Below are 17,839 nucleotides of genomic sequence, written 5' to 3' on the forward strand. Positions count from 1 at the left end.
TGAAGTCAAATCATATTATATGTTATGCCATAAATAAATAGATAGGATCACATTTAATTTTATATATATACACAAAAATAATCGATTATTTATTTTTCGAGAATAAAATGAAATTAAATATATTACTTATGCAAATTTCATATAAAAAGAATACTAGTGGGAAATGAACTCACCTCAAAATACCACTTTTCCTGATATCAATCTGAACCTATAATATAAATATATAAGACTAATATTAATTCAGGGAAAATAATAGTTTGTCTATAAATAGGTTTCTTGTAGGTTTCTTCTTCTTCTTCTTTTTTCTAATTTTAGCAATTTACCCAGCTTAATTTTTAACTAAGTTTAAGTTTTCTAGGTCTAATTGACATTTACGGAAAAACAGGGTCCTTATGAAACTTTTTATTCCTCTTTAACTTTTGGATATATATATACAAACAAAAATCTTTTAGGGGTCCCAATTAAATTTTGTTATTTAATACTTTTTTTCCTTCTCTCTCCTTTATCTTTCTGTCGTTCCTCTTCTTCTTCTTTTTTCTCTATTTATTTTGACCTAATTTCACCCTCTTCCCCCTATTTATACTATTCTAAGGCGGTGAGAAACACCAACATGGAGAGGCAATGATGAATAGTGATTTGTGAATTTTTTTGTTTATTTCATTGGGCTGTTACACAAAGTCTCTCCATAAAGATTGTAGCTTGATAAGGATTACCTTATCGGAGCCATTGAATTCTTGTTTGAGTATGTCCCATGCATCCTTTGATTTTGACTCGAACATTATTTGGGGAAAGATTGTTTTGCTTACCCCTTGTTGGAGAAAGAGAAACGTCTTCGCATCATTTTTCTTGTTCTCCTTTACTCCTTTTGCTTTGCTGGTGTCCATGATGCTAGCATTGCCCAGTCATCTGGACCGTCATTGCCTTCTTCGACAAACTCCCAAAGTTCTTGGAAGATGATGAATGTCTTCATTTGGAGGCTCCAGAAGTCATAGTTTTCGCCTTCAAAAATGGGGGACTAAGTTTTGAGAGTCGTTGAAAAGAGAAGGGGCAATTGGCGATGAGGCTGCCATTCAGAATGGTAGTGAAAGACTAAATGCTTTCAAGATTGATTTTAGGTGGAATAGGATGGTTCTGATACCAAATTTGTTAGAGTTGCGGAAGCGAGATACGTAATTGATTTTAGTTTTAGAGGATTAAGAATGGAGGAAGTAGAAGGAAAATGAAGAGTTGGAAGTAAATAGACTAGCTTGAAGAAACTTTGTTTTAATTGCCTCAAAGCTTATTCCAAATGATTACATCCATTGCCTATTTATAGGCTCTCAATGAATTCTCTAGAATGTTTAGATTTTTCATGATACATCAAGTTCATAGAGAATTCTACATAATTCTATTTTCTATATACATCCATACTTAATATATCTAGCTAGTTCCTAGATTATTCTAGACATATCTAGTTTACATGTTTTTTTTACAAATATCCTAGAGTTTTCTATAATTACAAATTATCTTCTAACAGGTTCACCATCAAACCACCTCTCTTTCTCTAACTCTTACATGCAATCCTCCCTTCATCCTCATCGTAAGGCACAGCAGAGGCTCCGGAATCCTATCTTTCTCCACGGGCTCGATCTCAAACCTCTCGATCACCGCCGCCACGATCGACTTCATCTGAATGTACGCCATCTCCTTCCCCAAGCACAGCCTCGGTCCGGCGTGAAACACCGGGAAGCGGAACGGGCTTTCGGGCCTAAAAACTCCGTTCTCCAACCATCTCTCCGGATTATACTCCATACAGTCCTTCCCCCATATGCTCTCCATTCTCCCCATTGCATATGCACTGTACTTCACAAACCACTTTTTCCCCACAAAAGTCCCATCGGGCATGGTATCCCCGTCACGGCACGATTGCGTGTCGATCGCCACCGGAGGGTAAAGGCGTAAGGACTCGGTGATCGCGGCGTGGAGGTAGTTCATCTCCCTCAGCTCGTCGAAGCTGAATGTTCCGTCAGGGCTCTGGTACGTCGAGCGAATCGATTTGATTTCACCGAGGATTTTGTTCTCAACATCCGGCCGTGATGATAGTACCCAGAAGAACCATGTCAACGCTGAGGATGTTGTCTCTCGCCCGGCGAGGATGAAACCTACCACGTTGTCTCGGAGGAGCTCCTCTGTGGTGTCTTTGTACGAGGCGAATCGAGATAACAGGTCTTCTTCTATCTCCTCCTCTTGATTCTCTTCGAGCTTCGCCTTCCTTGTCTTTATGATGTCCATTGCAAAGTCTTGGACTATCTTGATCGATTCTTTCAGCCTCTTCTCCGGACCGATGTTGATGAGTTTCTTCATCTTCCAAGTGAAGCCGAACACGCCCATAAACCTTGCCGCGATGAGGTTCTGTGCATCGCCGATGAGTCTCATGAACTCCAACCCCTCCGCAGCCACCTCTGTTGACAGACACCCTGGGTCCACGCCAAAGGCGACCCTGCAGATGTTATCAAATCCGAACCGCTCAAAAACGCCCTCCAACTCCAACGTCTCCTTCGCCTCCGCATACTTGTACATCAACGGAAGCAATCTGTCGACGATCTCTAGTCGTACCGTGTGCACGACGAAGTTGCGGAAGGATCGCTTGTTGAACTCGAAACTCGCGGTTTTCCGCTGATCTTTCCAATGATCGCCTTCCGAGTTGAAGATGCTGTGGCCAAGTAAGTCGTGGACAAGGGTGATGGTGTGGTCGCCTCTCGGGTAGTTGCCGAAGTTGGTCTTGAGCATGTGTTCAACATTGCGGGGGTCGGAGGTGATGATGCCGTGGGTACTTGCCGGGCTTTTTATGGTGATGGTGTGGGTTGGGCCGGCGATGAGTATTTCAGCTGTCCATTGGAGGAACCGGTGCCGGTTTCGGATGAAGTGAGGGAGTGTTCCTAGGAGGGGATAAGGCTTGAGGCCATTGTTTTGAGAAGGATTTTTTTTGGTGGTGGTGGTGGTGGTAGTAGAAGAAGAAGAAGAAGAGTAAGAGAAGAGGGAAAAGGGAGGGGAAAAAGAGTGAATTGAGAGAGAAGAGGAGGTCCATGAATTTTGAGAGCTGGGGTTTGCTTGTGTTAGGTTTAGATGGAGGTAGAAGAAGTGAAATGCACTTGCATGTATATATATAAACAAAAGAGAGGAGAGGCGACGTTTGAGTTGCTCTATATTTTGAAGCTTGGTGCCCACGAAATTTGCGTGGAGGACGAGGAGCTTGTTATCTTATCCGGAGCTATGTTTGTGTGATTAATATTCAGCGGTATACCAATTGTAATGGATTATTTTTTGCCTTCAATTATTATTGTTATTGTTATTGTTATTTGATTCAGGGCATCAAGTAATGGGTAACAATGTTAATCAAAAACATCCAAGCTAAAAAAAAGACCCCCTAACACGACCAATGACTTGTTTCGAAGCCTCTCCCTATCAGAGGAGATCCATGATATGCTTTAAAGACAAATGCTACTTCAAACCATTCTAAACATCTCTAATTATTATCTCGTATCCGAATTACCTTGTACATGGCCGCATAGAACTCCCCCGCACAATTAGACCCACTCCATCGCCCCTTTTCTAAATATACAGCTCCGTCAAAATTCATTTTCCAGATGCCTGTGCAAGGAGCGCGCCACACCTCTAGTACCGCACTAGCAAGCACACTCATGTCTTTCCTTCAAATTCAAAAAATTCACTCTGAGATCAATACGTGATTAAAATAGATATTAGACAAGTACTTGAAGAAAACATACATATCCAGTGACAACCAAATAAAAGGATTAATTACATTTTGGTATCCTAGACGTGATATAATGACACGAGTGATCCTAGACTCTAGAGTCTGTGTGTAACTAGACGAGTGACCTTGAGATTGCTACTTATAATTACATAGGTGACCCCGAAGCCCAGTTGATAAGCTACTCCCAAGATTTTACCCATGTAATTATAATTAGCAATCTTAAAATCACTCGTGTAATTACAGAATAGCTCAAGATACCGGAATGTAGTTTATCCAAAAAGTAAAAAGGGTGTCATGTCAATAATTTCTAATAAGTGAAATAACTGGCTCCAGTACAAAAAACAGAGCTGCAAAGCATATTGTAAAACGTAGTTTCACTTTGCATCAAAACAAATAACCGCGTAAAAATTACATGGCAGTGCGAATTGCATCAAACTACATAACCTCATTCTAATTACCATTGTTTTTAGTTGAAGTGGTAAAAGGGAAGCAATCAGAAGCGTAATGGGATCTAGGACGACGAAGTTCAAAGACTGAGCTAAAAAAGCTCTGAATGCTGATGTTATCCACTACAAAGAGATATTTTGATTTTCTCTGTTGGCCAAATATTTTAGCCACCGAAAGGTGGCAGCTAAAATTATTGACAAAAAGAAAAGGTGGAGGAACTTTCGGTGGAGCAAAGAAACAGCCAAAGAAATGGGAGGCTGGTTTGTTGACAAAGAAGATGAGCGGACCCCACCTCGGGCCCCACCACAGAAAATAATATTTTTTATTGGTGCATAGTATTTTTCCAAACACTATAAATAGGCTCCCAAACTCTTAAGGAAAACTCATCCCAGAAACAACTCCTCTTATAGAAGAGTAAGAGAGAGAAAAGAAAGGCTTAGAAAAAGATCCTTGTGAGAGAAAATTGTGATCAATTTTCAGAGTGAGATTGGGTTGTGAGTTTGAGTGTGAAAAATCTTTGAAAGTGGTTTGTAAAATTTCTTCCAATAGTGAAAGATCTGCAGCAGCCCGTGGACGTAGGCAATTTTGTGCCGAACCACGTAAATCTTGTGTCCCCCCTTTTTTTGAGCATTTATTTCGCTTTCTCTTAAATCTGGTAATAGGGGAATCCGAGTAATCTCCCAACAACTGGTATCAGAGCTCTGGTTGTGACGTCTGACAATTTTTTACGAGATTACTATTCATGTGAATAGTGAAGTTCGTGAATAGTGAAATTTTGCCGACGGTACCGACTTGTCGGCAGAGGTGTATTAATACACGGTGGTTCGCAAAATTGTCAGAAACGATCCAGATGAAGTCAGATTCGAGTGGGAGCGATGGCTGCAGATGAAGGGAATGTGAAAATTGAAAAGTTCGATGGTGCGGACTTTGGCTTTTGGAAGATGCAGATTGAAGATTATTTGTACCAGAAGAAGATGTATCAACCTCTCTCAGGAAGTAAGCCAGATGATATGAAGGATGAAGAGTGAGCTCTCCTCGACAGAAAAGCCATTGGAGTTATCCGATTGACGCTATCCCACAACGTTGCCTTCAACATAGCAAAGGAAAAGACCACGGCAGGTCTTATGGCGGCTCTCTGCAGCATGTACGAGAAGCCCTCTGCCTCAAACAAAGTTCACTTGATGAGGCGGCTGTTCAATTTGCGGATGACAGAAGGCGCATCGGTAGCTCAACATCTCAATGAACTCAACATAGTCACAACCCAGTTGAGTTCAGTTGGGATTGAGTTTGATGAGGAAGTTCGAGCGTTGATTCTTTTCTCTTCCCTACCAGAAAGCTGAAACGCTACAGTCACGGCTGTAAGTAGCTCATCGCGAAGCAACAAGTTGAAGTTCGATGACGTTTGTGATCTGGTTCTTAGTGAAGAAATTCGGCGGAGAGAATCAGGTGAAGCTTCAACCTCTCTAGCTTTACACGGAGTCTAGGGGAAGAACTTCAGAAAGAAGTTCAAATCATGGCAGATCAAAATCTAGAAGGAGTAAATCTAGATCAGGAAAGAAAGACTTCAAGTGCTACAATTGTGGCAAGAAGGGTCATTTCAAGAGGGAGTGCCGGGCACCAAAGAAAAATATCGGCGCACATGAGTCTGCCAACGTGACCGAGGAAGGAGGTGATGCTATGATTCTAAGCGTCAACAGTCCGATTGAATCATGGATTCTTGATTCAGGGGCATCCTTCCACTCCACCCCATGCCGAGAAATCATGGAGAACTACGTCAGCGGTGATTTCGGAAAGGTTCATCTAGCAGATGATGAAACCTTGAAGATTGTTGGCAAGGGAGACATCCGATTAAAATTGCCAAATCAGACCACATGGAAGTTTCAAGGAGTGAGACATATTCCTGGTCTTAGAAGAAATTTGATCTCTGTAAGACAACTTGATGGAGAGGGTTATTATACAACCTTCTCGGGTCATGAATGGAAGATTACCAAAGGAGCACTCGTCATTGCTCGAGGTAAGAAAAGTGATACTCTCTATATAACCTCTAACTTAGAGAATATCATTGCAGTAACAGATGCAGATGAAAAATCAAACCTATGGCACCAAAGGCTTGGCCATATGAGCGAGAAAGGGATGAAGACACTTCTGTTAAAAGGGAAGCTGTCGGATCTGAAGAATGTAGATGTCGGTCTATGCGAGGATTGCATCTTTGGCAAACAGAAGAAAGTCAGTTTTGCAAAGATTGGCAAGACACCCAAGACAGAAAGGTTAGACTTGATTCATACCGATGTATGGGGACCATCTCCAGTTTCATCTCTTGCAGGCTCACTGTACTATGTCACCTTTATTGATGATTCTACAAGGAAGGTGTGGGTTTACTTTCTGAAGAAGAAATCAGATGTCTTTGATACCTTCAGAAAATGGAAGGTCATGGTGGAAAATAAAACTGGTTTGAAGATAAAGAAGTTGAGGTCAGACAATGAAGGAGAGTACAAAGACAATAGATTCAAAGAGTTTTGCGCAAACAACAGGATCAAGATGGAGAAAACAGTTCCCATGACACCACAGCAAAATGGCGTAGCAGAGCGCATGAACAGAACTTTGAATGAACGTGCCAGAAGCATGAGGATACATGTCGGACTGCCCAAGTTCCTATGGGCTGAAGCTATCAATACCGCAGCCTACCTAATCAACCGTGGACCCTCAGTTCCCTTGGATGGTGGAATACCAGAAGAAGCTTGGAGCAGAAAAGAGGTAAACCTTTCACATTTAAGAATTTTTGGTTGTATCTTATGTACACATAGATTCTGCTGAAAGAAGTAAACTTGATGTCAAATCTAACAAATGTGTTTTTGTTGGTTATGGTGGTGATGAGTTTGGTTATCGATTTTGGGATTATGAAAATCGGAAGATTATCAGAAGCAGAGATGTCATATTCAATGAGAATGTGATGTACAAAGACAGATCAACTGCAGAATCAAGTAGCTCCAGTACAAAAGCTGAAACAAAGGAATTTGCTGAATTTGAGGAGATTTCTAAAAAGGATGTTCAGACTAGCCCTGAAGCAGTTCAAGAAGAACCAAGCACGCCAGAAGTGAGACGCTCCTCCAGAATTCCTAAGCCAACCCAGCGCTATTCGCCTTCTTTGCACTACCTGTTGCTGACTGACAGTGGTGAACCGGAGTGTTATAACGAAGCAATGCAGGTGAAGGATTCAGTCAAGTGGGAGTCTGCTATGCAAGATGAGATGGACTCGCTCATGTCAAATCAAACGTGGGACTTAGCTGAATTACCACAAGGTAAGAAAACTCTTCATAACAAGTGGATTTACAGGATCAAAGAAGAGCATGATGGGAACAAGCGCTACAAGGCAAGATTGGTTGTCAAAGGCTTTCAGCAAAAGGAAGGTATTGACTATAATAAAAATTTCTCCCTGGTCGTAAAACTGACAACAATCAGACTGGTGTTGAAAATTGTAGTTGCTGAGAATTTACATCTTGAGCAATTAGATGTAAAAACAGCTTTCCTTCATGATGATTTGGAGGAGGAGATTTATATGAAGCAACCAGAAGGCTTCATAAAGGCAGGTAAGGAAAATCTAGTATGTCGTTTGAAGAATAGCTTGTATGGATTAAAACAAGCTCCCATGCAGTGGTACAAGAAGTTTGACAGCTTTATGGGCAGCAACGGTTTTACTAAATGCCAAGCAGATCATTGTTGCTATATCAAGAGGTTTGACAATAGCTTCATTATTTTATTGTTATACGTTGATGACATGCTCGTTGCAGGATCAGATCTGCAAGAGATTATAAATTTGAAGCAGAAATTATCAAAGCAGTTCGCAATGAAAGATCTTGGCGCTGCAAAGCAGATTCTTGGAATGAGGATCAAGTTCGCAATGAAAGATCTTGGCGCTGCAAAGCAGATTCTTGGAATGAGGATCAAGAGAGACACGAAGTCTGAGACTTTGATGTTATCACAGACTGAGTACATCAACAAAGTACTCTCCAGGTTTAATATGAAAGATGCTAAACCAGTGGGTACACCTTTAGGTGTTCGTTTCAGACTTTCCAAAGATCAGTCACCGAAGACAGAGGAAGAGAGCGTGCACACATGACGAAGGTCCCATACGCCTCAGCTATTGGAAGTCTGATGTATGTCATGGTTTGTACAAGACCAGATATTGCTCAAGCAGTGGGAGCTGTTAGCAGGTACATGAATGTTCCGGACAAGGTACACTGGGAAGCAGTCAAATAGATCCTCAGATATCTACGGGGCACCACAGGTAAAGCACTTTGTTTCAAAGGTGGTGATACAATACTAACAGGTTATGTGGATGCTGATTTAGCAGGAAATGTTGACCACAGAAAGAGCACTACAGGGTATGTCTATACTCTAGGAAATACTGCAATGAGCTGGGTTTCACAACTACAGAAGATAGTTGCTCTCTCCACAACTAAAGCAGAATATGTCGCTATTACAGAAGCCAGCAAGGAAATAGTTTGGCTTTAAAGTTTCTTGGATGAGTTAGGCAAGAAACAAGAAGGCAATGTTTTATATTACGACAGTCAAAGTGCTATTCATCTAACGAAGAATCCGTCTTTTCATTCCAGAACAAAGCACATACAGATGCGGTATCATTTTATCCGGTCACTTCTGAAAGATGGAATTTTAAAGCTTGAAAAGATCAGTGGAGCTCAAAATCCGACAGACATGCTGACAAAGACGGTGACTACTGACAAACTAAAGCTGTGTTCAGCTTCAGTTGGCCTGCAATAATATCAAGACCAGGGAAGAGCTGCTGCATAGATTGAGATGTGAAGATAGATTAAAATCAGTCTTCAAGTGGGAGATTGTTGGTCAAATATTTCAGCCACCGAAATGTGACAGCTAAAATTGACAAAAAGAAAAGGTGGAGGAACTTTCGGTGGAGCAAAGAAACAGGCAAAGAAATGGGAGGCTGTTTTGTTGACAAAGAAGATGAGCGGGCCCCACCGCTAGCCCCACCACAGAAAATAATATTTTTTATTGGTGCATAATATTTTTCCAAACACTATAAATAGGCTCCCAAACTCTTAAGAAAAACTCATCCCAAAAACAACTCCTCTTATAGAAGAGTAAGAGAGAGAAAAGAAAAGCTTAGAAAAAGATCCTTGTGAGAGAAAATTGTGAGCAATTTTCAGAGTGAGATTGGGTTGTGAGTTTGAGTGTGAAAAATCTTTGAGAGTAGTTTGTAAAATTTCTTCCAATAGTGAAAGATCTGCAGCAGCCCGTGGACGTAGGCAATTTTGTGCTGAACCACGTAAATCTTGTGTCCCCCTTTTTTTGCGCATTTATTTCGCTTTCTCTTAAATCTGGTAATAGGGGAATCCGAGTAATCTCCCAACATTCTCCTTTAGAGCAAAACAGCTAATCCTTCAAGACTCTGTACACTTTAATACGTCAACACATTCCAAAACAAAATTTCTTTTATACAGCGTTTGAACATAGCCAACATTGTAGCTCGTCTCACCTATGCAAAGATTTACGAAGAGTTTAGACAAGTACTAGCATCATCTAGTCCCATAATCTGTATATGACCTGAATTGAAACAAGCACTAGAAGGTTGATGGATTACCATGGGATGAAGTACCTGTATTTTACATACTGAAAGATCCACAGGGGTCAAAATTTCTGCACAAGCAAATAGGCGCAGAATGTTGATCTTTCAAGTGAGACAATCAATACCATCTTGATGAAGGAGCTGAAGACAGCAGGCAATAATACATTCTTTCCATGCGCGAAATAATAGCAAGCTTGTCCTCTTTACTCAGTTCTGGCCTACCAAGGTTGGCTATATCTTGTCTCAAGCTGCCAAGAATCACCATTAAACAAGTTGCATAGTTTAAAATTGCCGAATTTTCTAAAATTGAAGAGAGGAACTTTTGAAAGCTCCTACTGACCTTAGCCACTCTCCAGTTTCCTTCGCGTGCCTTTCCACTGCCTTGTAAAGGCGATCAAGGCTATATAGCACCAATCCAAACATGCACTGAGCGTCTTCCTCCTGTAATAAGAGATCTTGTTAGCAAAGCAAATAAAACACTTGATGATACAAGAAACATTTTTAGTGACCCAGAAAAACTGTTGCTTTAGCAAAATCCCAAGGGATGTTCATCTAGACATGCACTTACTACTCACTGGATCAGCTTGAAAGTTGTTATCAGGTGTGTGCTGGGTGGGTTTCTAGTGGTGTTTTATCGGTGGATGTTTTTATTAGAAATCAGCCAAAAGGGCTCTTCATAGAAGTCATACCACAATTTTGCAGATTGATGCTCGAGAATCCACATACTAATATAAGCACTCAAGTGATGCTTTAACAAATATTTAAATGCGGGAACAGAAAAATCACCTGAACCCCATGTTACTTAGGTCAAGAGGTTTCAATTTGCAGTTAGAGAAATTAAGAACACATGAGCACGTGTGACATAGGTCTTCCCGTAGATTAGAGTTGCCACTGGATAGCTTCAGTTCTGGTACAACTACTACTAGACCTGAACCTGGATATGGACACCATATAGGTAATAGATTTAAACTTGGATGAGAGATCTTAGCGTTCTGCTCAGGTCTGATAAGTCCATACTCTATCAAGTCATCTTGACTATGGTTAGTCTCTTGAATAGGCTAAGAGGATTGGATCCATGACCATTAGGTCCTGGCTGACTCTGGGTTTTGTACCAAGTGCTTGAGTTCCCAACTTCCCACTACATATATAAGAGTAGCATCTGGGCTTTGCAGTTCTCCATTACAACCATCTAATTTTGTTTATATGAGCAACTAAATAAGTTGCAGTGTCCGAATGATCCTAGGCAGCAGAAAAGGTATATATGCACTACAATGTTTCTTCCAAAGGGCTAACTTTTCGCAAAGTTACACCATGAATCTTTTTCTTCCCACTGAGCCTAAAACCTTAAGGCTCTAAAGGTTTTCCACAATATTTCTAAATGGAGGTTATAATTTTACCTACCCTTTTCAACTAATACACTATCATCAACATTTAGAATGCACCATGAGAATTCGTCCCAAATATGCCTAATAACTTCATAACTAACTTCATTCATAACTTTACCTTTCCTTGATCCGTACTAGCATGGAATTGCATTACCCGTTTCTCAACTTCAACAATGAGAAGCCTCCTCTGAATGCGAGCAGCCCTTCCCCTACCTTCTGCACCTTTGTCCTAATTATATCAATATCAAGTTAATATATTGAATTTACAAAATGAAGAAGCTTAAGGAATAAAACAAAAACATGATTGTGCACTTTAGTTGATTGATGATGAATCTACAAAAATACTTGAAATGCTAGATTACCAACTGATGTTATTGCAGGACTCTTGTTAAGAAGAATAAATCAAACTCTTATTAAGAATGAACATGAAAGATTACCTCAAGAAGAGAAAACGAACTCTAGGAACTAGATGAAAATGGTAACAGTGTAGGTGCAAACCCTTCTTGACTTCAAATGTTATGGTTCTGATAGAAGCTGACTGCAGTTTAGAACTAATTTGTCAATTTGTGAAAAACTCGTGTATTGGGAGGGAGTTGAGTAATTGGCAGGCTACAGAAGACTGATTTTATATATCCCTTCCTGATGAAATTTGGAGATGGATGTAAAGTATGGTGGCAATCAGTAATCACTCCTGCTGGAAGATCACAATATTCCTCAATTGGTGCGGGACAGTTATACTACCAATAAAGTCCACAAGATCTTTTCTTCTCTACTGGATGCTCTATTAGGGCATTCTATATTCACTTATCAGATTTCCAGTGAGAAACAAAATAGAGTTTAAAATTATATTTTTTCTAACTAAGAATTAATATTACTATATAAAATCATTGACAAACCTTTTTTTTTAAATTCAACAATCATTCATCTACATGATTGAAATTATGGCCCACATTGTTGTTGAAATTAGTGCAAAACCATTTACTTCTCATGAGAGTTATTATCCAGATGGAAAGCTGCTGCAAGATAGAATTAACACAGGCCACTCACCTTCAGAGCCCATGCCTGTACCAACATGAGCAGAAGTATGGAAAGGAAAAAGGCTGGTAAGGCAGCAAGAATGGCGAAGTTGATTTCATTTGCCTTGAGAATTTGATCCAGTTCAAGCATTGCCCTAGTCAACAATTAAAAAAAACATACTCCATTAAGGTTAAAAATTAGACCAAAACTTCTCCAGTACTCCAAAAGGAAAGATCAAGCTCACATTTCAATGTCCAGCTTTAGCTTTTGAATCTGCAAATGGGTAGAAGTTATGGTCAAATAAAATTTAGAAGATTCAAGTAACCATATAGATATCAGCAGAAAATTTACCTGAATAAGCAATGCCCGAGCAAGCTCTCCATGGAGAAGGTTCTGAATTGGATGCATCAGTTCCCTCTCATATCTGCAGTAAAAGGAATAAGAACCGGATCATTGTTCCAATCAATCTGAGAGATTGGCTTTATTGACTGAAGAAGAACAGGTAAACATATTTCACTAGTTCCTAGGGGAACAAAGTGTCCACTACTGCAATCAAATACAATCTCCTTCAAATCAATCTGAGGCATTGGCTTTATTTATTGACTGTAAAACAAGCAAACTCAACTCACTAGTTCCTAGGAGAACAAAGCATCCATGATTGCAACCACATTTACATAATATCCATGAGAACCGAAAAATATCTAAATAAGCATCCACGATTGCAACCACATTTAAACAAACTTCATGAAAAACCAAAAAATATCTACATATTACATATTAGCTTTGTGAAAGTACATAAATTCCATTTGGCATAAAAAGAAACTGATGAAATGAAATCACAATTATAAACTCAAATATACATAAAATGCAATAGCACTAGCCATTAGACTTCTGTTATCAACCATGTGTGTGCGCGCATAAGGTGACTGATGTGTGGTACATGTGCATGCATCTCTGTGTGTGTGTGCACGTGCATGTGTGAGAGAGATGATTCAAGCAGAAACTAATCTAAGAAAGACATATAATAGTAGTGTTTTTATCCAAAAGTTTTGTGATTGTCTACATTGAACCATTGTGTTCACCTTTGTTACCAAAATAAAGGGAAAATGTCTTATACCTGTCCATGACAATTTCCATCATATCTTGATCTGAAAGACTCTCAGGAAGCTTTTGACCTTTTGTTTGCTCACCGAATGCCAACAACATTCTGCAACTCCAAGACAAGAAATAATGGGATGAGAAAGCATACATCTATCTTTAGCATCAGAGAAGCCCATAAACATTGAGCAACAGTATATTATAGAATTGTGAGACATTTATTCAACTATCATGGCCCCTAAGGCCATGGAATCACGCTGGGCTTCACTCGCTTGTGAACTACTGAACTACATCACAGTGGAACTTAAGCAGCAGAATGAACCCCATATAATAAATGGTAAGGACTAGTGTAACAAGAAAAAACAAAGGTTTCCAGGAGATTGTGCACTGTAGTTTTGGTCCCTGTATTTCATTAGCCAGAGGCTTTTTTTTTTAATTGAGGATGTTCTTAAATGTAACATGTGTAGACTCTACAGCAGAAGCTTCTGTTATGAAGTCGTGTCAGACACATAAAACAATGATGCCTCTTAGCATGTAGCTGTAATTTTCTTCTGCTATGGTCAATATTTGATGTGTGTTACCCTTTTGTTGTTTGTAGTCAATATGTTACTTAATTCACTCCAAACCCATCGAACTATAAACACATGAGTGGTACGTTCCCTATCCGAATCCTCAAGACAGATGACTCAAGGAATGAAAGGAAAGTACAAGCGACTAATTCGCTCAAAGAGTTTCTCCTAATTAGGCACTAGGTTTTGGTACTCCTTTCAAAATGCATGTATCCATGCTACTTAATGTAGATGAAAGATCAAATATGCACATCATAGTTACTGGAATACAAGATATAGTTGCATAGAATCACTTGAAGCCTAAGTTGCATGGAAATTGGTACTGGTATGGGTACTTGTACAGGACGTGGCAAAGTTATAAAAGGTAGGGTACGGGGACATGGCTACAAAAAGATATATATACACGTACATATTGCTATAAAAGGTAGGGTAGGGGGACATGTAGGGGTGTCCATTTGGGCCCATGGCCCGATATATATATATATATATACACTCTCTCTCTCTCTTAGCATGGTATAGATACTAAGATATAAGAATATAAACATATATAATGTAGTTATAAGTATACTTATATGCGTATATTATAGAATTACAGTTATATAAGTGCATAAGTATAATTATATATACTTCGCATCTAGTATATATAAAAGTATATCGTATAAGTAAACTGTATAATTGTCTCAAGTTATAACTTATAAGTGTATATAATATATTTACATATAATATATGTACTCTCTCTCTCTCTCTCTCTCTCTCTCTCTCTCTCAGCATAGTATAGATGTTAAGATATAAGTATATAACAATATAAATATATATGATGTAGTTATAAGTATACATAAGTACACTTATATGTGTATATTATAGAATTACAGTTATATAAGTATATATAAGTGCATAAGTATAATTATATATAAGTATATTGCATCTAGTATATATAAAAGTATATCATATAAGTAAACTTTATAACTGTGCTTAAATAAGCATAATGTAAGTATGTAACAAATACATATATAACTATATAATACGTATTTATAAATATGCTTAAATAAGCATAATGTAAGTATGTAACAAATACATATATAACTATATAATACGTATTTATAAATACGTAATATATGTTTATGTGATTCTCTCTCTCTCTCTCATGTTATAACTTATAAGTATATACAATATATTTACATATAATATATGTATATATAATATATAGTTGTATATATACATATATACTCTTAACATGGTATAGATACTAAGATATAAGAATATAAATATATAATGTAGTTATAAGTATACTTATATGTGTATATTATAAAATTACAGTTATATAAGTATATATAAGTACATAAGTATAATTATATATTAGTATATTGCATCTAGTATATATAAAAGTATATCGTATAAGTAAATTGTATAATTGTATTTAAATAAGCATAATGTAATTTTTATTCATTAGGGATGTATTCATTTATTGTGATGCGATGAATTCCATAATAAATTTATAATTGTAGATGATTAACTGATTATTAATAAAGAAGTTATTTTTATCATTTTAATTTTTATGATTTTTTGTATTTGTAAATTATATAATTACAAGTGATTAATAATATGACTAATTTATCAAAATTTTGTTTAATTTTTTACTATGTATTATTGAAAAATTTTAAAATTTTAAAAATTTTAAAAAAATAGTTTATCAAAAGGTTTTGCCCGGCCCGGAACCCGGGTCAGGAAGTTTGGACAGCCCTAGGGACATGGCTATAAAAAGATTTATATATTAAAATTAATGATTTACATGAGGTCAATATTGTTTTTCATTGACATGTTATGAGAACTAAAATTCATATAATATTTTTATGTTTCTTTTGTTATATGGATTATAAATTAGAAAACCATCATTTTTTAAGTAGACAGACACAAGACCCTTTAAAATAATAGTTCGAACATGATCTATGTCCAATGAATTTTAGGAGGTGGTTGTGAAGTGTAGTACAATTATAAGACCAACAATGTTTTATGGGTTAGAATGTTGTGCAATTAAGAAACGTCATATGCAGAAAATGAGCATTGTAGAAATGAGAATGTTAGGATGGTCTTGTGGATATACACTAATAGATGGGATAAGAACCGAGTACATTCATACTAAATTAGAGGTTGCTCCAATTGAGGATAAAAATGAGAGGAAATAGACTAAAGTAGTTTGGTCATGTACAATGGAGACCTCTTCATGCACCACTTAGGAAATGTAATAATATTGTAGTTAAAGGAACAAAGAGATCTAGATGTAGATCTAAAAGAACTTAATTTGGAGCAATTAAGAAGGATATGATAATGGTTAATTTAATAAAGTAGATGGACTCATAATAAAACAGAATGGAAGAATAAGATTCACATAGCCGACCCCAAACATTTGGGATGAAGGCTTTGTTGTTGTTGTATATGTGAAGTGTAGGATATGCGTCCAAGAAGTGTACGAGAAGTGTTTTAACTTAAAATATATTGCATAAGCGAGTACATGCCCAAATAAATGTATTTACATGCAAGGAGTGTCCCAAGAGTATGAGTACGGATACGGGTACGTGTCGGGTACGAGTACGGCTTCAGTTGATAGTACCCGAGTAATATAGCGTGAAGCTCAGAGTTAGCGAAGCATTTATAAAGTTAGTTTGCTTTTAGAGAAATTTAGCATGGACCTAAGAAGGCCAGACTTGTCTGTAACAAACATTACTGTCCCAACGATCCATAGACTGACTGAAAAATGCAAGTTGTAAAAACTGCACTGCTTCACCTATGGAGAGAATTTGAAGTCAAGTGAACCTCTTCAGCCTCCATGACACCTTTTTGTCTTCCTCTGAATGTCTCAAATAGATCGTCTCTGATAGAAATAAGCTGATAACAGATTTAAACAAGACATATGTGTTAGTAAGTTTTGTGCCCTGAAGAAACTTTAAAAAGCAGCCCAGCAAGAAATCAATACAAACTGTTGCTATGTAGAATGTAGTGCAGCAAAATATGCAATAAGCAAACAATTAAAAGTAAAATCAAAGAGGGCTGAAAGTTACGTAACAATAAACATATATAATCAAAAGATCGACAGAAAATCTTGCAGAAAGAGTACTTGATGAAGAACTATAACCTATACATCTAGATAAAACAAGTTTGGTAGTGCCTAAAAATGGTTGGAAAAAAAACACTAGTATAGACACAGGTTATATAAAAGTTCTTTTAATTTGCATAAAGTCAAGTAATAAGAGCATGTTTCCTTTCTAGAGGCATCAAATTAATGTAGATAATTATTCACTTTTCCACATAGTTCACCAATTGTTACGATGAAACTGACATATTGAACTAAGTTAAGCCCAATATAACAGCCAAACATTAAGAAAAGAGGCCAACTAAGATAACCGCTGCTTATCAATCTTCAAAGGAAATTTCCTATAACCAACACTATGAAATGAATCAAGATATATAACGCATTGATCCATACCTGACACTGATAACTAGTTCTTTCACCTGTCAAATGCAATCTACCATGACAGTACTCGTCCTGTTGGTGTAGTTTAAATAAAGAAGAAGAACAAAAACTTCATTTCCTCTTTATTATTTGTTTTTCTCCTGCCATTTTGACATGCTATTGTTTCCTATTTTATTCTCAGTTAATCAAATCCATAGTATGTAGAAAGGGAGAGGGGAAGAGACTGCTGATGCAGCAAGCAAATGGTAACAAAATGAGTGCAATAGTAAAAAGCTAGATGTAGCTTTTAACTAAGAAAAGGATGGAAAATTCATTTGATATGTTTATTATTAATAAAGCAAGTTCAAGTCAAGGGAGCTATTACCCAAAAAGCAGATAAGGCAGTAAAAAAGGAATATAGTTGCTAACTGGAGATAGATGATGACTCTTGATCGAGATGAGTGAATAAAGAGAACTAATACATATGCCCCAAACTTTATGGAGAAAAGGTTTTTATCT

General features: G+C 37.7%; 2 protein-coding genes across 4 annotated transcripts in view; both read right to left on the reverse strand.

Annotated features, from left to right (window-relative positions):
* LOC109831344 (cytochrome P450 94B3-like) lies at positions 1,290-3,682 on the reverse strand. The gene is made up of 2 exons (XM_020398674.1): positions 3,533-3,682; positions 1,290-3,240 (listed from the first exon to the last, which is right to left on the reverse strand). The coding sequence occupies exons 1-2, from the start codon at positions 3,680-3,682 to the stop codon at positions 1,525-1,527; spliced, it is 1,866 nt and encodes a 621-aa protein (XP_020254263.1). The 3' UTR covers positions 1,290-1,524.
* LOC109831677 (protein DGS1, mitochondrial-like) overlaps positions 3,328-17,839 on the reverse strand; it is a 22,520-nt gene continuing 8,008 nt past the window's right edge. Inside the window, exons 7-15 of one of the 3 annotated variants that reach the window (XR_002244523.1) lie at positions 16,655-16,755; positions 13,323-13,412; positions 12,557-12,629; positions 12,450-12,478; positions 12,236-12,359; positions 11,307-11,417; positions 10,144-10,244; positions 9,834-10,051; positions 3,328-3,689 (exon numbers count right to left, since the gene is read on the reverse strand). Coding sequence is in view for 1 of the 3 variants with exons in the window: in XM_020399056.1 (XP_020254645.1) it covers positions 9,922-10,051; positions 10,144-10,244; positions 11,307-11,417; positions 12,236-12,359; positions 12,450-12,478; positions 12,557-12,629; positions 13,323-13,412; positions 16,655-16,755 (759 nt within the window). In the remaining 2 variants the exon portion in view is untranslated. Of the gene's footprint in view, positions 3,690-8,855; positions 10,052-10,143; positions 10,245-11,306; positions 11,418-12,235; positions 12,360-12,449; positions 12,479-12,556; positions 12,630-13,322; positions 13,413-16,654; positions 16,756-17,839 lie in introns of those variants that run through there. The other 2 variants (XR_002244522.1, XM_020399056.1) reach the window with 2 other exon arrangements.

Source organism: Asparagus officinalis, chromosome 2 (assembly GCF_001876935.1).
Source record: "Asparagus officinalis chromosome 2, Aspof.V1, whole genome shotgun sequence".
Classification (NCBI taxonomy): domain Eukaryota; kingdom Viridiplantae; phylum Streptophyta; class Magnoliopsida; order Asparagales; family Asparagaceae; genus Asparagus; species Asparagus officinalis.

Excerpts from the sequence above, each read along its gene's own strand:
- LOC109831344 (XM_020398674.1), bottom strand. The coding sequence starts at position 3,682 with ATGAGTGTGCTTGCTAGTGCGGTACTAGAGGTGTGGCGCGCTCCTTGC. Across the intron at positions 3,241-3,532 it reads TCTATGCGGCCATGTACAAG|GATAACAAGCTCCTCGTCCT; the intron begins GTAATTCGGATA and ends AGCTCCGGATAA.